General features: G+C 35.2%; 1 protein-coding gene across 1 annotated transcript in view; it reads right to left on the reverse strand.

Annotated features, from left to right (window-relative positions):
• Positions 1–4,997: 4,997 nt before the first annotated feature.
• The window catches only part of LOC149412475 (uncharacterized), a 67,124-nt gene continuing 48,454 nt past the window's right edge, over positions 4,998–23,667 (reverse strand). The window contains exon 4 of the mRNA XM_089645786.1: positions 4,998–7,867. Coding sequence (XP_089501912.1) covers positions 6,858–7,867 — 1,010 coding nt within the window. The 3' untranslated portion in view covers positions 4,998–6,857. The remainder of the gene's footprint in view (positions 7,868–23,667) is intronic.

Here is a 23,667-nt window from a genome sequence, read left to right on the forward strand (position 1 = left end):
TCATATTATTTGAGATTTTTTTGTATTAGCTATTTGTATTCAAATATATTTTTTTCATTTATGCACTTTGTTTGATTTATTAAACCTCCACATTTTATTATATTAAAACCAAACTCGACAAGAAATTATAGGAAAGAAGTTGGGTTTGTTGAAATGAGAAATAATGCCCACCAATTAAAAAAAATAGATCACATCTTTTAGGACAGGAAGAATTCATCGCTTTTTTCAATTTTCTATTTAAGTTCTGATATTATTTCATCATGGGCTGGATGTTTCACAGTACTTTGTATCTTTCACTTTGTACTGAGCTGCTTCCAGGGGGGTAAGTATCTACCCACATATTAAATTGTGGGTCGGGATCAAGGTTCGTAGAAAACGTATATAACAAGGTTAGCTCATCAAAGGGGTAGAGCGGTGATTAGAAAGTTGTGACGAAGTTAGAAGCCCATTTTCCATTGAGAAATTTGAATTTACTGCAATACAAGTTGCGTCAAGCGGCTGCATTAATGCATTTGAAATGGTTTATTTATAATGCATTGGTAATATTATATTAAAACTAATGTTCGGAATAAAAGGGAAAATCCCAGGAATATTTGCAGTGTTACTTATGCATCGATGATGTAGAATCGAGGTTATTTATTAGCACTTATTGCCTTTTAGCAAGTTATCATGTCAAGGATATGACAGGGAAAGTGTTGAGAATAACAGTATTTATACAAATGGTGGTAGATACTTTGAGCATCACCTTGGTGAAAGTCCTGATAAACACCCATGTGGGATTAAAGTGTTGCTTAAAATTGCTTTAACCTTATTTGGTGACCATATGTGAATAGTTAGGTACTTCCCCATCTTCCTCTTCCCCATTTCCTTCCCCTTCTAATACCAAAATAGCCCAAACTCTTTTCATCACAGATAAATGGAATAGTACAATTTATTTATAATAAACTCCAACTGGACTTAAATCTACGTCACGGGATGTGTTTTTGCCGAATAGTGCCTGTATGAGTCAAACTTGTTAATGACTGAAATAGTAGGTACTTACAGACTTGTATTGTGTATGTATAAACAATGTATAGTTGAAGAAAGCAGTGTCTGCCAAGACCGAGTTGTTTGGCGGCGGTCCATCCTTTCTGCCCATTCAAGCGGCCAGAGAAACGGCCTAATGATATTATAGTCCGTTGCCATGACTGAAATAGTAGATGTAGACCTGTATCTTGTAGGTATAATCGATGTATCAATGTGATTACTTATATGGCAGTCCATCATTTGTGCCTACCTCTGCGGTGAAATGGCCTTGGATTTATAGATATTATTTATATTTATTATATATAGACAGTGACCTTCCTCTTGTTTTGAAGGTCGAGTGTGCAAAATTTCATCAGTCTTGATATAAAATTGTAGATATGCATAAAAATAAAATCCACCCGCCCACTTTTATTAAAGACCTACACCAATTCGACTTTGTATCTCATTACGGTGCAGAAATATTGCATTAAGTATTCCTGGCACTAATAACAACATATTTTTATACTTTCACCGATGTCGGTCGACTACTTTTCGAGTTTTGCGAGCACAAATATAATCAGGATGAATTTTTATATATTAAGATGTTCCCGGATGTTCCAGACTATTCCTGAACATTCCAGAATGTTCCGGGATGTTCTGGAATGTTGTGAAATGCTCTCGAATACTCTCTAGAATGTTCTATAAATTTATTATATCTTCAAAAGCACGCCCTTCAGAAACTTCTTCATTGATGGGGGATAGAGGACTACCACACCATATAACTCCCTTCATCGTACCGGTACTCGTTTCTGGGTTTTAGCCGCTCGCACATTGTACATTTACTTTCATAATTTATATTCTATAGAAATATTAGGATTTTTACGAACTCGTCTTCCGACATCATGATAATATTATATTCGTCTTTTACTAAAAGTTTATCAGGAAACTTAAAAGAGATTCTTAACAAATCAATAATACTAATTTTTGTCCCTGCACCCCTGCTGAGAAACGATGCCTGATTGTATTATAGTCCGTCGCCACGACTGAATTAGTAGATACAGACTTGTATTTTGTATATATGAGACAATGAATGTGATTGAAGAAAGCAGAGTGTGCTGAGATTGGGTTGTTTGGCGGGTCATCATCGCTGAAAATTATATAGATATTCTAAATAACAAAATAAATGCACACACAACAGCTTTATCTCCATTACTATTGCCATCGCCGTGACACTGTGAAACGGAATGGCTTTATAGACGATCTTGCCCCTACACATAAAACCCTACACCATTGCAGTCGCATTGTTCGACTGAAACGGTTTAGGCTTTGTAAATACACGACTGGGTTTCGCTTAGCTCAACTTTCGTTGGGCATATATTTCAACTAACTATGGTTAAACTCATATATATAATATAACAGAGAGATACAACATACTACAAAGGGGATTAATTAACCAAATTACGGATATCGGTTAAATTTTTCGGTTATTTATATTAGACTTATTATCAATGGCTTTCTAGATTTCGGGGGCTTCCATATAATTGGTTAGTCCTGTGGTGTTTGTGTTAATGTGTGTAAGTGCAAGCGAGATAGCATGCTTGCGAGATGTCTCTTTTGTTACAAACAGCTCCCCAATAAATACCAGTACAAGATCACGTATTACTTTACTGAGTTACTACCTTCACTCTCCACAATAAAGGCGCGACTACTCCATACACTACAAGTCCTATATTTAATTTGTTCCGAATCCCCGCTGAAAGTTTCCCCTTCCTCCTTCCTTTCTTCTATTTGTATCTATCTCTGTCATTGTTTTACTGAGTTAAGCGAAACACGGTCGGAAGTCTACATATTATATTTTAATAAGTGATGTACCTATCACAAAGTATAAATATATAATATTACCCTTAAGTTTTTGCTTAATCGGGAAAAAAGTTATTATGTTTGGGGAAGAACTGAAAATGGTTGGTGCAGTAGAAAGTAGGGGAAAAAGTATTTTTTTACTACTTATCTTTATTTTGTGAAACAATAACAGCATTATTACATAGGTTATTTTACAGTTATAACTAAATACAATAGACTGTTTATAAATTGTTGCAAAATGGAATACATGTAGGTATATATTATTAAATAAAAAAAACTCTGTAATTGGTGAATATAAATAATTCATACTTAATAAAACGTAGAATTGTTTGCGGAAACATTATTTTCATCCTTCTTTAATATCACTGAAAGAAAGTAATTCATTATTGCATATTATTACATTAGAATTGTATACACTGTATACCATCCTACCTTTCTAATACTCTCATATATTTACATTCCAAACATTGCATGTGAGTTCTACAGTCATCATTAAATCACAATACAAAAAATGTCTGTATGTGTGTGCTATAGGATCATTTTGTAAAATACATATTATCATATATTATAATTGAAGTGTAAATTGACTAGTTACTTTAATTTTTATTGGCTGTGATAAATCTTTGTTCATAATAATAAATATTATGTATTCTAATTTGCTTTACGCTTTCTGGCATAAATATTATTGTTCTTTATAAGAAGTTTAGTAAATTTGAAATTCTTTTAGAATATTTCAACAATTCTGCAAGTGCCATTCTAGATTTTAGCCCAACTAATTAATACTACTTTATTTAAAACGGTTGATTTCCATTCTCGTTCTAATCATCCTCTAACAACGTTATAACCTCTCTCTCTGTCTCACGTGCGAAGCACGCAACAGAAAGAGAAGTTACATTAGAGCTCTCAGCGGTAGAACCTTATGTTTCCTTCTGCTACAATAACGAGTATTTGTCATTAGCGATGAGTCGTTCATAAACGAGCCGCACAATTGAGGTAGCTCTTTTTGATGAGCCGTATTCATACGACTCCTGGTAAACCGTAAGTACCGCGGCTCAATTGAACGGTAATTCTTTTTCAGGAGATATTATCATTACATATCCACAGACTAGAACGGCATTTGACAGTCCCACATCTGGACTTGGAAATATATACCTACATCTACTAACCACCTAGAATTTTTTCCTCGTAGTGCCAGGAGTCGTACATACATGCATACAAATTCATACGCAATTGCGCCCGCATGGGGCCGGCCCTGGAGCCATATACGCTTTGAGCTCACAGCTCCCGTTCAATTGAGTCGTACCATGACAATTGTACCGTGACTCCCACTCTTAATAAAATGAGTTACGACCCATCGCTATTTGCCATACTGTGTCGTGTATCTGCAATAAGAATATCGAGGCCTATAATAATATGCATTGTTGTGTATATTCTGAATAAAAATATTATTTTAATTGACTTTAACTCTTTAATAACAAAAACATATTATTATATAATAGAATTGCTTGAATACCTTGAAATGAAAACATTTAAATTTATTACAATATGAAAAGTTATAAGAAACAAATATTTACGAAGTGGTTTTGTATAATATAATATAATAATTTGAATTTTAAGGGCAATATCATGTACTTTATTATTGGAGTGGTTAATTTAATACTATTTTACTATCATTATTAATTGAAAATACGAAGCATTTGTTTTACACAAAATCAGAAATAAACACTATTTTATTTATTCATTTTCTGGTACCTTTACATACGTATTTATTTACATTGATATAACCTAAAAAGTGTATAAATTACACATAACTATTAGATGTTTTTGGATAGCCTCGACATAAATAAAAATCCTGCTTTGATTAAAGGCATACAACAAAAAATATTACGAATAATTTAGGAAAATATTTTGCAGTACATAAAAGATGACTAGTTTTAATTTCACAAAAAATAAATAAAATGATAAAAATAAATCAATTATTTTATCATTAACTAGATAAATAAATTAATATGATTATAACATAAAACCTACTGCATTGACTAGAGTTTGAATCACAAAACGTTTTACTCAAAGGAAACCATTTTTGCATTTTGCTATTTTTTTATAATTGCACCTATGTCAAAAGTGTTTCTGAAAATCTCATTAATGTAATAAGATTATAATTGAAAATAAATAATTTTTAAATGAAAATAATTTCCAAAAAACATACCTAAACATAAAAAAATTCGTTGTGTATTCGACGACGACAAAAGATTTATTTATAATTTCTAGTTAGTTGTGTATGTACAATAATTTTCTAGGTTTTTATAATAATGTCAACGAAGAGTTTGATTTATGAGTGATGTCTAATTATCAATTATGAATGTTAGTTCTGTAAAATTAATTTATATTATGCTCCAGTTTGTATTAACGTCAACCATGATCAAGACCAATGTAAAGGGCTAGACGTTTTAGAGAACCCTATTTCAGAAAATATACACTTTGATTGGATATTATGTACAATGTGGGGTAAATCTCTGGCAATCATTTTCTTCTTTAAAATATTCAATTGTCCTTATTTGTACCAGTGGAAAATAGGTTATATTTAGCGGAACAACACCGTATTACGTATAGCAATTCTCACGAATGATGATTATTTGAACATTCCTGTGGCAGTGAATATCTTGTTTATCATTATTCATTACCTCCCCCTTTAGGTTTGTTTCACTTTATATAATATAAGTATAATTAGGTTTATTCGAATGCTGGCAGTAATGTCCTACGTCTAAGTTTAAAACAGAATCCTCCCAAGACTGGGCGCGGCGCTGCCTGTGTTTGTTTGTTGAAATAGCTTATGAAAAGTAGATGCAGTTAACGAAACATTCATAGAAAGTCTACGATATTCGTGGTAAGGTAATTAACGTTCCAGTGCCAATGAGCTAAAGGAAACCATCATTTAAAGCGACATAGAGCGCACAGAGAAAAATAGGTTGTCTTCGGGAAAACGCATCACAAAGAATAGAAGACAACCATATAACATCGCACTTTACTGCGATGTATTTAATTGCAATGGATATCACAATATCACAAACATATCATGTATGTGTTTTCAGTCTCTGTATTGACTGTTATAAACGTTATACACTACTTGGGGTTAATGCACCTTTAACGATCTTTCGTCGCGAACTTTAATAATAATTAAACATTTCATTATTACAAATAATATTAAAATATATATGCAACACATCTAACATTCCAATCTCTTAATAATTACTTCCTAAAATTGACATCCTCGCTAAATTTGCACATTTGAGAGAGAAAAGGAAACCAGTTGGGAGTGGCGGCGGACTAACTTGTACAGGTGTATAGAAGAACATAGAGAAACTGCAATATTCGTTGCTTCATTTGGCCAATCTAATTTCTTGGTCGAGATTTATACATAATAATATTACTATCAACTTAAAACTATTAATTTTCGAAGTATGAAAAGCTCTGTTACAAATGTAATAAATAATTATTATCTTTTTGATATTTGATTAATTGACGAATGCAGAATGGGTCTGAGTATTATGGCAATAATTGAAGTTCGTCCAAAGGTTAATTGATAATTCGCATTATTCAGTATTACGGTCGTGCTCCGAATTCTATTCTTCGTATTTATCCAATAGTATCTCTTTCTGACCCTTCTTGTTACTTATCTCCGCACTTCATTTAAATCTTATTTTTCATACATATTCTCTTAAATAGTTTATCAAGTTATTCTTGATTTGTATTAAAATTGCCTTAGTTGCGTTTGTGATTTTCATCAAATCTAAGCTCAATCTAAGTGCATCTAACCTAATCGAGCGCGACTTTAATCGCGGCCCGAAACGCTACATCTTAGTATTGCTTTTTATTGCCGAAATTTGAACCGTGAGGCCGCACCTTGACTCATAGAGAGAGAATCTTATTTTCGCATTCAGACTTCTAATTTGGAATAAATTTATTCAGAAACGACCTTTGAACCCCTGCTGCTACTCGACTTCCACGTCCATCGTCTCTTCGTCTAGCTCCCCCTCTCGGAAGCAGGCGGACTCTAGGTGCTTGTTGAGGTAGCTCTTGAGAGCGAAGGACTTGTGGCAGCGCGCGCACTCGAAGTTCTTGTCGGCCGAGTGCGTCTGCATGTGCGCTCGCAGGTTGGAGCGGTCCGCGAAGGCCTTCCCGCAGTGCGCGCAGCCGTAGGGCTTCTCGCCCGTGTGAGAGCGCAGGTGGCCCTGCAGCAGCCAGGGCCTGGAGAACTGCTTGCCGCACACGCCGCACGCGTGCGACAGCTTGTGCGTCAGCACGTGCATGGCCAGCGCCGGCATGGACACGTACGCCTTGCCGCACGTCATGCACTTCTTGGCTGCCATCGAGTCCAGGCTGCGGTGCGTCTGTTTGTGCCGTGACAGGTTGCTGGAGGTGGCGTACCGCTTCCCGCAATCGACGCACGCGTACTTGCCTGCTTGGCGGCTCGCGCTGCCAACGGACCCCTCCTCTGGTTCGGACTGGCCGGACTGGTCATCGGCAGGTCTCTCGTCTCGTTCGGAGCCACTTTTAGATCCTGAATCCGTTTCCGGCGAAACTTCTATTTCGTAACCTGTAGAGGATTTAGATTCCTCAATCACAAATTGCTTGGGGATTTCAACATCCTTCTCAGGTGTTCTCGAAGAGTTGGGGTTGTTATTCTCGGCATCAGAAGAGTACTCAGAGATGGTGTGAGGGAGAGTCTGTTCGCAGCCGAGCGAAAGGGTAGAGAAGACAAAGAACCTGGCGGGCATGCTGTGCAGGGTGGCGTAGCAGGTGACGGTAGGGTCGGGCTGCGCTTCGGGGCAGGGCACGGGGTTGAGGATGGTGAGCACGCCGGGCGCCACGAGCGGTGGCAGACTCTGCGCCAGGGACAGAAGGTCGTGCGCTGCCTCTGTCTCCTCGGGCGTGCGCCCCTCCAGGGCTCCCCCCCGCCCCCGCCCCCGCCACTCCTCCCCACCAACCTCCTCGTTGTATTCTGAAAAACAGACAATGTTATCTTTATTAAACGAACAAGAAGGGTTTTGATGTAGGCACAGATAAAATTACTTTAGTTATTTATTCATTCGTAACAATGGAATGAGGGAACGTTGATAAATCAACTTTGAAGAATTTCCGCTTTGGAATAGTCAACTTGACAGCAAAGTTCATATGCCATGCAAATGAGTATAATATAATAAAAAAATCAATTTGATATTACGTACCGAAGAAAAAAAAATAACAATATACAAGTTTAGTAAAAACCATCCTTTCATGATTAGATTCTTAGAACAGGCACTGCCTAGTTAGGAACTATGTTGACTGAGCCATAACGTATTCGTACCGCTCTAACACGGACGATCGATGAAGCCCTTTGTCAATACGATCTTGACTAAATTCGTCATCTATAGTCAGTTAGCGATATTTGCGAGCACGTTCAACGATTGATAAGAAATGTTTCGACGGCCGATAGACTAATTTTAGCGCGGCCTCCATAGTATCAGATAGGCTTTGGTTAACTGTCAATATACACATCCTTTTGAATTTTTATGCTAATTTACCGACTTATTAACGAATCAAAGACCGCACTAAAGAATTAACTCCCTTTTTAATTTCGAATAGTAAATACGGACTGCCATTGCATATTAATTTATGTAAGTATTTCAATTCAAAATTGTCAATTTATTGATATTTTTACGTAACTGTATGACAAATGTCAAATCCTAGACAATACATCAAGTGTTGCCAGCGTATATCGATTTATTGTTTATTGCTTTGTCAATATCAGTCTCGCTATCAAAAGCGCGACCGTGCTCGGCAAATCTTTATAAAATCATCGGCAGCTACCCAGATTGATTGGATATCGTAAAATTATCGTTTTGGCTGTAGGAGGTAAAGATAAAATATATGTATTAATAAGGAAAGAGGTACTTAAAAAAGATTTAAATAAAATTAGTTCGAATTTTCATTATGTTTTTTGAAAAATTGTAAAAATGAGAGATTTCTTACAATCAAACTGAATACTAATCAGTTTTGTAAGGCACTGTAAAATACAAATTAAAAAAAAACAAACTGAATAAAGAAATTATTAAAAAAAAAAGGTCTAGCACGGACGATCGACAGAACCCTATGTCAATACGATATTAACCTAATTCGTGATCTATGGTCAGTTAACAATATTCCCTAGCACGGTGAACGATTGATAAGAAATTCAGACAAAAGCCCGCCAAATCTAACGTGGCTCTTTGTCTGTCAGCTGGTATATAGTGATAACTGTTGACATATGCAACTTTTTATAAATATTATCTTTCTTTATGCAAAATTAATGGATTATTAATGAACGGGGCAGATTAAAGAAGCTCGTAGGATTGAAAGACGTCATTTATGCGATCTATTAAATCCGTTCGAACTTGGAGAGAGGAAATTCAGACTTGTTTCGTATCTCGTATTATGGCCAAAGATTTCATTAACCAATAAACTAAGTTGTGAATAAAAACCTCTAATTAACTAATGAACTCCCTTTTTAATGCCAAACAGTAAATACGGACTGGCAATGCATATTTAGGTTAGTATTTTAATTCAAAAATCCCAATTAACTAATATGTTTGATGTTTCAGAATCAATTGATCTCGTTTCGATCGTTCATGGATCGTGTATACGATTTCTTTCAACTTACGAAGGGCTTAGTTAGTTCACCTCATTCATTAATTAGCCAGTTATTTTGCATGACGAACGACATTATCCAGAATTCTTGCATATTGAGAGCTTATCTGACACCTTGGAGGCCTCGCTAAAAGCAGCGGGTTTTGTCTACCGACTGTCGGAATCATATTTTTACCGTGCTTGCGAACATCGCAAACTGACCATAGATTTTGTCAATATCGTATTACAAAGCTTTAGGGATCGGTATAAAATCGTCGGTAGTACGCCTAACGATCCGATTTTGTAAAGTTATCGATTTCACTGTGCTAGACCCCCAGACCTCTATTGCAGCTAATCCTCGACGTTCCTATAGGTACTTAATATCTAACTACTGTTAAATGTAATACTTCCGTTACAAGAAGTGAAATGAGATTTTTTTTAGGATTAGTGATAATAATAATGAATTTTTAATTTAATAATTTTCAACTAACGTATTCATAAGATAATATATATTGTAGATAGATAATTTTCCGATTTATTTATTTATAAAGTCAGAGGTTCTTCTACGGTACTCTAACCTTCGAATACTGGCTTTATTATTTTTGATAAGTTAGCCGAGTTTTGAACCTATTGCGAGTATTCATTTTTTAATATATTATTCTATGGATAAGCTATAGATAGAGGATGGTGAAATCTATTCACGTGTTTGAATTGAATTAATTAATTGAAAGGTACCCAAATAACATTTAATAATATTTGCAAGCCGAAAAAATCAACGAGTTGTCAAATCAAGTCGTTTTTCAGGATGCCAAAAAAGTCAGTTTAGTTATAATTGTGGGAATTGAATTGTATTTAAAATAAATAAATAAATATTAGTTTCAAAAAACAGTCCTCATTAAAGCTTAATAGAAATAAGGATAAAAATAATAATTTTTATTTAAAAAAAATTAAATAATTAAACATTTTATATAATTGAATTTTTAATTTTTAGAAAAATCAGTCATTTTAAATACATGTAGGATTACGAAAGATTTTTTAAATATTTATATTGAGGGATCAGTAGGATTTATAGGTCCAATTAGAAGTTCTACCGAGCCGAACCCTCTGTTATGAAAATATCTGGAGTCGGTGAATTATTTTTCCATTTGATCTCTGGTGAGTTGACGTGTTGTTCTTGTATTTTTTTGTATTTATTATGCTTATATAATTTATTTTTATTTATTTATTTATTTATTGGCTCGCCAACAGAATACATCACATAATTTTAACAGTAATTTACATTTATACATGGTTATAATGATGTTTCTAATTATAGGTGAGCACAACATTCATCTCAATATTATTTGTGTAATAGTAATTGGTTAGTTACAGTAATAATAAATTTAATTACAAGAATGTATATAAAAACAAGGAGGATCGAAATCAATTATTAGGAAGAAACTTACATACTTATTAATATATTATATATATATGTAATATGTATACGCATACATGCATACATTTAAATACACATACATACATACTTATACACATACATAGATGCGTACATACAAATTTAAATACAAACACACTCAAAAGTGTGTACACTGTACGCATATTCTATGCAAACATATTTTTATTTTTTTATTTTTTTATTTTTTTTTTATTTATTGAATTTTTTTTTTATACATACATGGTTACATAAAATATTGAAAAATGTATAAAAATATTGAAATAAATGTACATAATTAAAAAAAAATCCCACGAAGGCGAAGCCTGAGTGTGGGTATTATAAGTATTTTTATCTTATTTCTATGGTTTAAGTGAAGATACAATATTAAATATAAAAAAAGTTATTTTAAAAGAGTTACTGTAGAGATACAATACAAGAAACTAAATCATGTAACATGTAAAAGTTTTAAAATAACACAAAAAATAAGGTAAATACTAGTTTTTGAAGACATCTTAAAAAGTGAATATATACACATATGCACGCACGAATCATATATAGTGGAGCTAATGCATAAGTAGGTGATTGGTAAAGAAAATGAAATAATAAAATGGCTCTAAGTGAGGAGATCATCAGGTATAAGTATGTGTAAGTTCTTTCTGAAGGTATTAATTGAGTTTGAAAATATATCTAAATCTAGAAGATTGCAGTATCTATTATACAATCGAGTCATTCTCGATGTTGGTTTGAAAAAACTTGTATTACTACGACAAGTATCTATCCAAAAGGTTACAGGGTTTCTTGTGGATTTCGGTCTTATATTAAGGTTAATTTGATTAATTAAAGATGAATCATATACATTGTTAATGATTTTAAACAGAGAGATTATATCTGATATGTTTCTTCTTTTGGCGAGTGAGACTTCTTTAAAGTGAGTAAGTCTTTCAGCATAGTTACTGAGATTCCGATGTACTCCAGATTTGTAAGCTAGTATTCTTAAGTATTTTTTTTGAACGGACTCCACTTTCCTGCTATGAATTGCATAATATGGTGACCAAATCACAGAGCCGTACTCTAAGATGCTTCTTACATATGAGTAGTACAAGATTCTGAAGCTACTGGTGTTCTTAAATGATTTAGTGACTCTGGTGATGAAACCGAGCATTTTAGCCTGATTGACAATGTTTTGGTAATGGTTTCTGAAGGTTAGCTTCGAGTCAAGTAAGATTCCCAGATCTCTAATGGAGTCTACTCGTTTTAGGATTTGATCACAGAGATGATATTACATTTTGCTAATATTTAATTCCATGTTATTATCTATACACCATTGAGACAATGTGAGGAGGTCTTTTTGCAAAGTTTTGCAGTCTTCTTGTGAATTCACGGGATGAAAAATGTTTAAGTCATCCACATATAGTAAACATTTACAAAAAAGTTTTGCCGTTAGATCATTTATGAATATAATAAAGAGTAGTGGTCCTAAATGGGATCCTTAAGGGACACCAGATGTGACAAGTTTGGGAGAGGACTCATAACTATTAACTTGTACATATTGACTCCTGTTAGAGATATAAGATGTAATCCATCTCAGGAGGTTGCCATGGAAACCTGTTCTTTTTTGTTTTTGGATCAGAAGAGGATGACTGACTTTATCGAAAGCCTTTCGGAAATCAGTATAGACTGCATCTACTTGTGTTCTTTTGTCAAAATTGGTACATAAAAAATCTACATATTCGATTAAATTTGTGGTAGTGGATCTTTTGCATACGAATCCATGATGAACAGAACTTAAAATATGTTTAAAATGTGTAAAAATGCTTTTATAGATTAAGGATTCGAAAATTTTTCCAAAACATGAGAGTATACTTATTGGGCGATAATTAGAGATGTCACTTTTATTCCCAGATTTGAAGATAGGAGTGATACGTGCTGTTTTCCAAAGATCAGGAAAAACACATTCTTTAAGAGATTTACGAAATATAACATGAAGAGGATAAACAAGAGATTTAGCACAGTTTGATATAAATAATGGTGGAATGGCATCTGGACCTGGACCTTTGTTTGAGTTTAGTGATTTCATAGCGTTGAATATTTCAGTCTTTGAAATTTCGACATGACTGAGCGAGTAGGTACTTTCTTGAGAATCACAATTTACATGTTGATTTGATACATCATTTGTATTAAACACAGAGCAGAAGTAATTTGAGAAAAGTTCACTAATTTCATGACCATTGTTTGCTACAGTTTCATTTAAGTGCATTATTTTAGGAATTAAGTGAGTCATACCTTTTGATTTAGCATAAGTCCATAGTGGTTTTGTACTATGATGTAAAGTGTCTTTGATAGAATTAATATAAGATTGGAAGCATTTGTGAATTCCAGTTTTGACCCTTGATCGTAGGATTGTGAAACTATCATAGTCTCTAGGATTCCCAAACTTTTTGAATTTTTTTCTAAGTTTGTCTTTTTCTTTGATTTGATGGATAACAACACTGGAATACCAGATAGGATATAGTTTTATACCAGATAGTTTTTATTCACTTTTTTTGGTGTGTGTTTCTCTATAATTGGCCAGATGCTATTATATAGGAATTGAAGAGACTCATTGCAATTTAGTGTTACCATTGGGGTCCAGTCGATTAGGGATAATTCTTTGGTACAATTAAGATAATCAGTTTTCTTGAAATTGAATAAAGGACCTTCAAGGTTATCACTAAGATTGTGCATTGTATTAATAGTTAGATCCATTTCAATTGGTGGATGGTGCACGTCAATTTTAGAAAGAGCGAGGGCAGGTTGAACATTAAGCGTAAAATCAGAGAGAGCTAGATCAAGTATTCTACCGTTAACATTTTTTGTATAGTTATACTGATGTAAGTTAGAGAAATGTAGAAATTCTAATAACAATGAAGATTTTTGATTACCAAATGATTCAACATAATTACTATCATTGTTGGCGTTAACTGACCATTCAATGGAAGGAATATTAAAGTCTCCCAATATTAATGTATGAGAATTGATGTGTGATTTAATACAGATATCTTGGCACTTGTTGATGAAATTAGTAAATGCGTCAGTTGCAATATCTGGTGGAAGATAAGCTATACAAATATTAGTAAATTTTTTATTTGATCCGTTTGATTTAATTCTTACCCAAATATGTTCAATATTTGAGGGTTCATCGTATATTTGATAGGCTACAATGTTTTTCTTGATAGCTATTAAAACTCCCCCTCCGTCTTTCTTTCTGGATGTTAGTTTTTCTCGGTCTTGTCTGAAAATAGTGTATCGTTTATCCAGTATCTCTGCATCTTGAATTGAGGAATTTAGCCATGTCTCTGTTAAACATATAACATCATAGTTTGAGGAGAGAGTGTTTATAGAGATTTGATCTAATTTGCTTCTCATGCCTCTTATATTCTGATAATATAAAGACATTTCCATTGTGATTGTCAGAGGGATGTAGAAATGTGTATATGTATGCAGAAATTAGATTTTCTCTAACACGTCTTTGCTACTTGCCCATATTGCCGGGGAATTCTCATTTTTTCGAATAAATATTTTCCCATTCCGTACCCAAATGAATTTAATGTTTTTTCCTTGGCTGCATGACGTACTGCGGCGTGAAGTTCTTTATTGTTGGGAGTAAGTTGTTCCGATACATAAACAGGGGTTTTTCCAGTAATCTCCAGATGTTCACTGTTGAGTTTGCAATTTGGGTATTTCTTATTGTAGTTTTTTACTGCAGACAGTAAAGCATCTCGGGTATAGCTGCTAGGTAGTTCCACTACAATATTTTTAGGTCGAATGGAACTTTTGTTTGATTGAGGGACACGATGACAAGCTAATATCTCTTCCGTCCGAATTGGGAATGAAACTGCTGAACAAAGTTTTTTAAACAGGTTCACTGGGTTTTCATTAGATTTCTCAGGAACCATTTGTATTTCTATATTATTTTTCCGATTAAATTGTTCAAGAGAATCAATTTTCTTCGTAAAAATATCATTGTTTGTTTGGGGACGTTGGTTATCGACACATAATTTATTTATTGTTGCGGAATTTTCTTTGGCTTCTTTGCATAAGCGATCATATTCTGTAGATAGGAAATCCAGTGAGGTCTTTATTTCGTCGAGCATGACAATTTTTTCTTTTATTGAGTTCAATTGCCAAAAATGCTTGACGTGCCAAAAATGCTTAACATGTTACCCATTAATATAAAAAATTGCGATTCCACAAATAGATTAAGATATATACTGAAACAATGGTTACTAAATAGAGATAGTTTATATTAATTTATGTGTGTTAATTGTATAGTTATAGTAATAATATTATGTGTGTATGTATGTAATTGATCATTAACATCCTGTTGACAAACTGCTTTATTGAAGTTTAACGGGATTGTAACTTGAAAACCAATAAAAAAAAAAAAAAAAATTCCATTATCACTTTACTTGTAATTATATCACTAAATTTTTGAATTAGGTTATGTTCCAGAGCTGCCGTCAGTTTTTCGAGTTTATCATCGATGCACTTGGTGTATTGTTGAAAATCATCTTTATTGAGTGGTTCGACATTGATATTGATATTCTGATCGGTTTTTGTAGAGCACGCATCTGAACTTTGCTTCGCCCTTGTGTTTTTCATGTTGATGTTTTTAAAAGTCGTCAAAAGTGACAACACTATTGACCAATCACGAGGCAGATGACAACACTATTAACCAATCACGAGGCAGATTACAACAGTATTGACCAATCACGAGGTAATGTCAAAAACTATCTGTATTGCTTACGGTGTTGGACTTTGTTATATTTTAAATCACGATATTTAACACCAAGCACTCCAATGTAGAAAACTAATTGATCGAATTATGAATTCATAAACTGATTTCAACTTTAACACACTTGAAGATGCGAGTATTAGCAAATTCTTCTTGTTTCGTTAGAAATATTGGGGAGCGAAATTCACTGTTAATTCACATATCTACTGGATTTGCATAATGTGGATTGACTAGATGATCATTTGTGGAAAAGTGTGTGGAAGGGTTTAGTTTTTCCTGTGGGGAAGGCTTAACCCGGACGGTCGGAAAGTATTAAAAAATCATGTATTATTTCCTTTCCCTCTCAAAAATAGAGTTAATAGCCATTTTTTATGTATGAACAAAAACAAATACCAGTACAAAACCGAGGCGCATAACTCAAGCCTCTAGGAGACGCTAAATGTAGTTTTAAAAGTAAAAAAAGTTTTTGGAATTCATTCTCATTGCATGGTTAACCATCAAGATTTGCAAATTGTTCGCTTCGCTCACAACATGAATTAAAATTATCGATTGGATTGTACATACAATGTTACTAGTCCATTCCATGGCGATGGAAACGATATGAAAACAATACAAAAGAGAATTAGTATAATCGACATGTCTTGAATGCCATTGTGCAGTAATAAAAATGAGGTTATTATCATTATTGATCCGATGAAGTTCACGGATTAGGTCTATCAGGTCTATCGACCTTCGTTCAAAGCTTTGCACATGTTTTGCGGTATTTTTTCTTCTTTAACGAAAATGTTTTTGTTAAATGAATGTATTATCATTATTGATCGGTAGAAGTTCATATTGTCATGAGTAGGTACTTACTTATTTAAAAACCTTAAAAAAATTCATAAAAAAATATTTTTAATAAATACACGAGAGTGGAAGATACTCTCAGTATCGCCCGGTGAGAGACCTCCATTCAGATTTGAAACATTGTTTCATGAAATGGCTTTGGCAGTGTTTGGTAATGAGATCTGGTAATAGCCAGGTAATCTATTACATTCAGCCTAACAACATACCCCGCCTGGGGATGGCATAGTCTCACTGGCTCCAGACAGTTGTCAGCAGTTGGGACTCTTATAAGGGTTTCACATAAAAAACACAACCTCAAAGTCAAGCAAATGTATATTTAAAGAAATATACACAACGAATATAAACGAAATATACGAATTTCAAGATTCGACAATTCATCAAATTTCAACGTTAATTTTCAAAGATCTTTGAAAGTCTTATTCAAGTTCAGTTACTATAATATATCATTATGGGCTAGTTACTTAACAAAATTGAAATAATAACAGAACTTGAATAAAACTTTCACAGAACTTGATAATTAACTTTAAAAATTGATGGATTGTTCAAATTCTTTGAAACAGCCCGTCCCTTTGAAACAGCCCGTCCCTATGATTATGAACGATGACACGAGTTTTCTTCGTACGGTGTATTTTTTCCATTGTAACTTACGCTTATAATAAATGTTTATTTCTGAACGACAATGTAAATATATGAAAGTTATGTAGTAACCACTAAACTCCATGTAAAAAGTGCATTTGAAAACAATTGAAACAAGGAAATAATTTCTCTCGGGCCTGTCATCTTTGGAGATACTGTGGGGAGAGTCGTTTTGAGGAGAGTAAGGAGTGCTAATAGATCTTGAAGAGATCGGGCTGTCGAAATCAATAACAAGTTGTGGGAACAACCCGTTCCAGTTATGCAATAAAATACATTACTTATTTAAAGTACCTACTGTTATTTTTCCATGTCACATTTATTGGGTAACCAACACCTCTGCCACAGGTCACCCCAAGTGGTTCGCTACGTTTGGTGACTTAGCAGGGGTACCCGGCTTCACCTATGCGGTGTGTTTCAGAATGTGCCTACCCACCAACGATTACGATTCGGGAGAGGTTGGTTTGGGGAGACTCTTTGACCTTCCAACTGATATCTCTTGACCCATCGCCTTGCGCTGCAGCCGGTAGGAAAGATCATACGTCCGTCACTCCTAAATACACTAATCCCTAGATACCTACTGTGACGAATCAAATTTCGTCACAAATAAATTTGAACGTTAAACTAAGTATGTCCCGCAGTGTGCGCCCAAAGACAAAGAAAGTGTTGACAGACGGGGGTTGTAAAGAAAGAAGTGATAAGTGCGGGGTAGGGCGACAGGTCCTACGAGTTCAAGAAAGAAAGAAAGACATTCAAGATCGAGAGGGGAGAAAGAGGAGACCGAGACAGGAGTGGTGGTGAAGTACGCGCTCCCCGCCCAGCGGTGTGATGCTGGGCGGCGGACGAAGAAGTTACAGTCGAGTCAGAGAAAGTGATTTTCAAGTGTTATCCTCCGCCCGGCGACGTAATGTTGGGCGGGAGACGAAGAAAGTGCGGTGATCAGACGCGGCCGGGAGGGCCTGAGCTGCATAACTGCAGAAGCTGCCACCTAGGACTTCGGCCTTACTAAGGCCATCGAACAGAATCAACTCAGTGACAACAGTGTAGCTACAGTGAACAATAACAATGCGAATAGTGAAGAAGTAATCCGAACCATATGACAACTAGTTAAGTTATAGATTGTTATGAAGCGGTGTTAAGTCTTATTTAAAAGTAATTATTTAAAACACCTCTTCAGAACAAGTACCATTCATAGCATTAATTTTGATTAAAATTATAGAGAGCACGGTCTGGCAACAAATAGACCGCCGGGCAGTCTATTGTTTGTTTCCGTTTCCCTTTTCGCGGGGTACTCTGGAATTGTTACACGAGCGGGACGGCCGTGTAATGATCGGACAGTCAATTAGATTATAATTCATTTTTACCCTGGATGGGCGATCGTATTAAAAAGTGTACATCAGTATTCCTGATGCGGGTTATTCGGTTCCTTTTTACAAAAACCAAGTCGGTGCAGGCTCTATTAATTAAACGTCCGTATAATGGATGACCGTGTGTGTGTTCGTGAAGATCACAAATAATGTTCTACTGAAGTTTATATACGCGATCCCTTGCAAATCGTTATTCCGCGGACTCCGGGAAATGAAGCATTCACCTCAAGTGGCGCGATACAAGCCGTATTTTTCTTAATAAGATACGGATAATAAAATCACAAGCCCGGACGGCACCCGCTCAAGTAATCTGCCGATCAGCTCAATGGATGGATTCGCTCCATTAATGTTACATAAACGATAGACCCGATACGCTCCAGAACCGCTTATCAGCCACCTTGTCGGAGACGCTGGACCCGTCTCCTGGACCAAAGCCCTGATGGTGCCAGCTCGATCTGTCTGGGACAGACCACCGCCGGCCGTATGGAAGCTCCCCGCTCACTTTCCGTAATTAAGTGGTTAATCAGTTTTAGATAGAATTAAGAACCAATTTTTGATCCCTGGGGGTAAGTGCCGAGTCATAATATGTAACATGTTTACTTAAATATATTCTCCATGTTTTATAATGTGCAAAAACAAAACTACTGCTTTCATTTCACTACAATCAGTAGAACCTGTAATCCTTTGTGTGCCCATGCCTTGGCGACAGTTTCATGCTCTGCCCATCCCGAACATTACTCGAGGACCGAGTATTGGCGCGCAGAAAATCTGCAAAGTTCGGGATGGCATTTAATATAAAATATGGCCGGTAACAATTGGCGCCTCAACGTGTTTTGGCTCGTGGTGATTGCATGTTGTGCTGATTTTGGTGAAATGTTTCATGATTAATTGACATAATATTGTATCACATATGTCAAGTGATTTGAATATTGTTTCATAACCTCAAATACACTCAGTATTCTTGTAACGATAATTCATAATTTGCGTTATTCTATGGTAAAATCTTGCGTAAACTTTCATCTTTCATGAAATCTATGATTTATCTATGCTTTTGTAGCTGTCAAATTTTATGTCAACACTAATTGGTAAACAAGATGATTATATGGGAGGTTATGTCAAACTGTCTAATTCATAATTATTTACGATTATTTTACGATGTCATTCACTTGTTTGATCAAGGCATATTTGCGTTTTATAATATTATTAGATTTTTACGCTAATATACATAATATTAAAAACATTTATGTCGGCGTTCTACAATACAAATTGTAAGTCCACATTACAATCGATATGCGTTTTAATTACTCGTAAGTCAACAAACACTCAATATTATTTATATACATACCTACGTCATTTTTTTTCGCCCAAATTAAATGATATCTTTGATTGACAATTACATTAGGCCGACGTTTAATAACGTTTCACAATATAATAGGGTGGTCCATTTTTCGCAATTCTCATTAGGGTGGAGCATATTTTTTTTAACAATTTTTTTTTGTTTTTTTTCACAATTGTACAATAGAAGTTGAGCTAATATTACGTCTAATGATACTACAGCCGTCAATGAAGAGTTTCTTTTGTTTTATAAACAAAAAAAATTAAATATTTATTTTTCTCTTCTTTTACTTCTTTCTTTCTATCTGAACATCAAAGAACGTAATCATGTCTTCACCAATACCAATACCAAATATCAATGGGGCTTCGAAGGAGGTTCTCATTAAAGAACTTAAAGACAGGAATATTGATCCATCGTCGACTTCTCATGAGTTACGTTTACAGGCGCGCGCTTATAATAAAGAGATTAAAATACCTGCTATAAGTGAAGTGAATTCTGAATCATCGGATTCTGAATTAGACGACACAACCATTAAGAAAGCCCACATAATTAAACAAACGAAGATTATTTATAGGGACTCACACTCAAATAACGTAGACGGTTGGAAACTGAAATATGACGGAAAAAGTAGTGTAAGGGAATTCTTACTATTAATTGAGGAGAAATGTAGGACAAAAAATTTTAACCAGGATCATCTTGTACGCGTTTTTCCTGATCTTTTAGAAGGTTTAGCACTCCTGTGGTTCAGGTCTATTTACACTCAGGATTTGAAATGGGACGATCTTTCAAAACTTTTGATAAGACAATTTGAAGCAAACGACCTTCAAACAGATCTTAAGGTAAAACTATTTAACATGACACAACCTAAAGGTATGTCAGTGCTAGAATTCACTCTCAGAATGAAGTCATTAAACAATATGCTTGAAGCTAAACTACCGGAATTAGAACTTTTGCGGTTGGCAAAAAAAGCTTTATTGCCTATGTATACAAATTTACTAGTCTCAAGAGATATATCGACATTCGAGCAATTGACTACTCATGCAGGCAACTTGGAATCTTATGCATCACTGTCGGATGATTTCGTATCTTTCAACGTTTCTCAACCAAAAGTAGACTTACCTGTCACTAATAAACAGGAGAAATTTGATAGTACTGCTAGACAAACACCTAATTTTAATAATAATAATATGCATAGACACCAAGGTTATAACCAAAATCAGTACAGAAAACCAAATAACAACAATTATTCCAACAACTATACTAAAGTTAGTCTTGGAAAGAGAGATAATAATTATAAATACAATAAACCGTCTTCTTCTACTTCTAACACATATACAAAAACTGCACACGAAAATTCTAGAACGTTTTACAATAAACCATTCTGTTCATATTGTAAACTATCGGGACACGTTATAGAAGATTGCAGGAAGAAAAATTCAAGGTCTAACAATCCTAAAGTGGGAGCTATCAATGACAAAGCTCATAAAAAGTCAAAAAACTAGGTCGGAGTCTCTCTTGCTACAAGCCGTCCTTGGCGCAGAGGAAAAGCGAGTGGGAGAGTTGGCTCCGAATAGTTGATAAATTTCTTTCATCCCCATCAACCGGAACAGTGGGCCCGCTGCCACGGGAGATGGCTATTGAAAATGATAACCGTCCTTATACTTATGTACATATTATAAATAATTTCTACAGTGGAATGCTAGACAGCGGCGCTTCATTGTCATGTCTAGGAGGCAATAGTTATAAAATTTTTAAGGAATTAGGTATTAAGTTAGTTAAAGTTAAGTTTAGTGTTTATACAGCGGACGGTTCAAACCAACCAGTCTTAGGGACAATGTCATTGCCGGTCACGTATAAATCATCCACAAAGGAAATTCTTTTCTACGTCATCCCGACATTGTCGCCTTCAATTATTCTAGGAGTTAACTTTTGGAAGGAGTTCCACATCGCACCGGAACTGTTTTCGAAAGCTACTCTTCCTGTTTCGGAAGGAAATATTAGTGGGTTGCGGGCTATTCGGCCAGCCTCATCCCTAACTATTGAAGAGAACAGGGAACTCTCTAAAATAGTTAAAAAATTCGAGTCAATTTCTTTTGAAAAAAAGGGGTTAGGTCTAACACACTTAGTTAAACACAAAATAATTACAACAGGACCACCCATCAAACAGCGATATTACCCTCTTTCACCCGCACGGCAGAAACAATTAGAAACAGAAGTTGATGAAATGCTAAAATTAGGGGTTATTCAACCTTCTCGTTCACCATGGTCCAGTCCAGTAATAATTGTAACAAAAAAAGACGGAACAGCTAGATTCTGCCTTGATTCTCGAAAAATTAATAACGTCACGGTACGTGATAGTTACCCTCTTCCCTATATTGCGCGTATCCTAGATAAACTGGGCGGTGCCAGATATGTTTCCTCGATTGACCTCTCCAAGGCATTTTGGCAAATAGCCTTGGACAAAAAATCATGTGAAAAGACAGCATTTGTTGTTCCTGGGCGGGGCCTCTTTGAGTTCACTCGCATGCCGTTTGGTTTGAAAAATGCTCCTAGCGAATTACAAAGACTAGCGGATGCATTGTTTGGACCTGATTTCGATGATAATGTTTTTTGCTATTTAGATGACCTTATATTAGTATCGGAAGACTTGAAATCACATTTAAACTTGTTAAATCGGGTGTACGAACGTCTACGAGACGCGGGTCTCACCATTAACTTAAAAAAGTCAGAATTTTGTAAAGCCGAGCTTAAATACTTGGGCTATATGGTAGATTCCCAGGGACTTCGCACTGATCCAAGTAAGATAGATAGTATTAAAGATTTTCCTATACCGAAAAATGCTAAACAAATTCGGGCATTTGTTGGCCTGTGCGGTTACTTTAGACGGTTTATCAAGGGATTTTCAAGCATTGCAGCTCCTTTAACAAGTATTACTGGTTCAAAAAAGGGAATTAGTAATTTTAAATGGTCACCGGAAGCTGAATCCGCATTTATTGCACTAAAGCAAGCACTTACTTCTGCCCCAGTCTTAAGTTGTCCAGATTTTTCGAAACCCTTCGCTATACACTGTGACGCAAGCTCCGTAGGCATTGGGGGCGTATTAATTCAAACTATAGATGGACAGGAGCACCCTATTGCTTATTTTTCGAGATGCTTAAACGTTCACGAACGTAATTATGGAATAACTGAGCGCGAACTTTTAGCCGTACTAGACTCCGTTACACACTTTAGACCATACATTGAAGGAACTCATTTTACAGTTGTAACCGACCACTCAAGCCTAAAATGGTTAGGTTCTCTGTCCAACCCCAGCGGTCGTCTCGCGCGTTGGAGTTCACGCCTATCCCAATTCTCGTTTGACGTAATCCATCGTAAAGGTACTCAACACATAGTCCCAGATGTCCTTTCGCGAATGGATCTTGCCGAAATCTCCATTATAGATTCAGGAAATATTCAAGATGAGTGGTATCAAAATATTTGGAAGGGTTGTCAAGAATTTCCCCAACGTTTTCAGAACTTCCAAATTCGGGAAAACGAACTATTTCGTCACACGAAAACTCGTTTAGCACTGTGTGAAGACACTGCGTGGAAAAAAGTAATTCCTCAAGAAAAAAGATTAGACATTTTAAGTAGTGTTCACGAGTCTATTCGATCTTGTCACCCCGGCGTTTTTAAAACTTATAAAAAAGCACAATTACGGTATTTTTGGCCAAATATGTACAGAGACATTAAACAATTTGTAAATCGCTGTACGGTCTGTAAGGCCCAC

The sequence above is a fragment of the Hesperophylax consimilis genome, chromosome 23 (genome assembly GCF_061612785.1).
Source record: "Hesperophylax consimilis isolate HC1 chromosome 23, BYU_Hcon_1.0, whole genome shotgun sequence".
Taxonomy (NCBI): domain Eukaryota; kingdom Metazoa; phylum Arthropoda; class Insecta; order Trichoptera; family Limnephilidae; genus Hesperophylax; species Hesperophylax consimilis.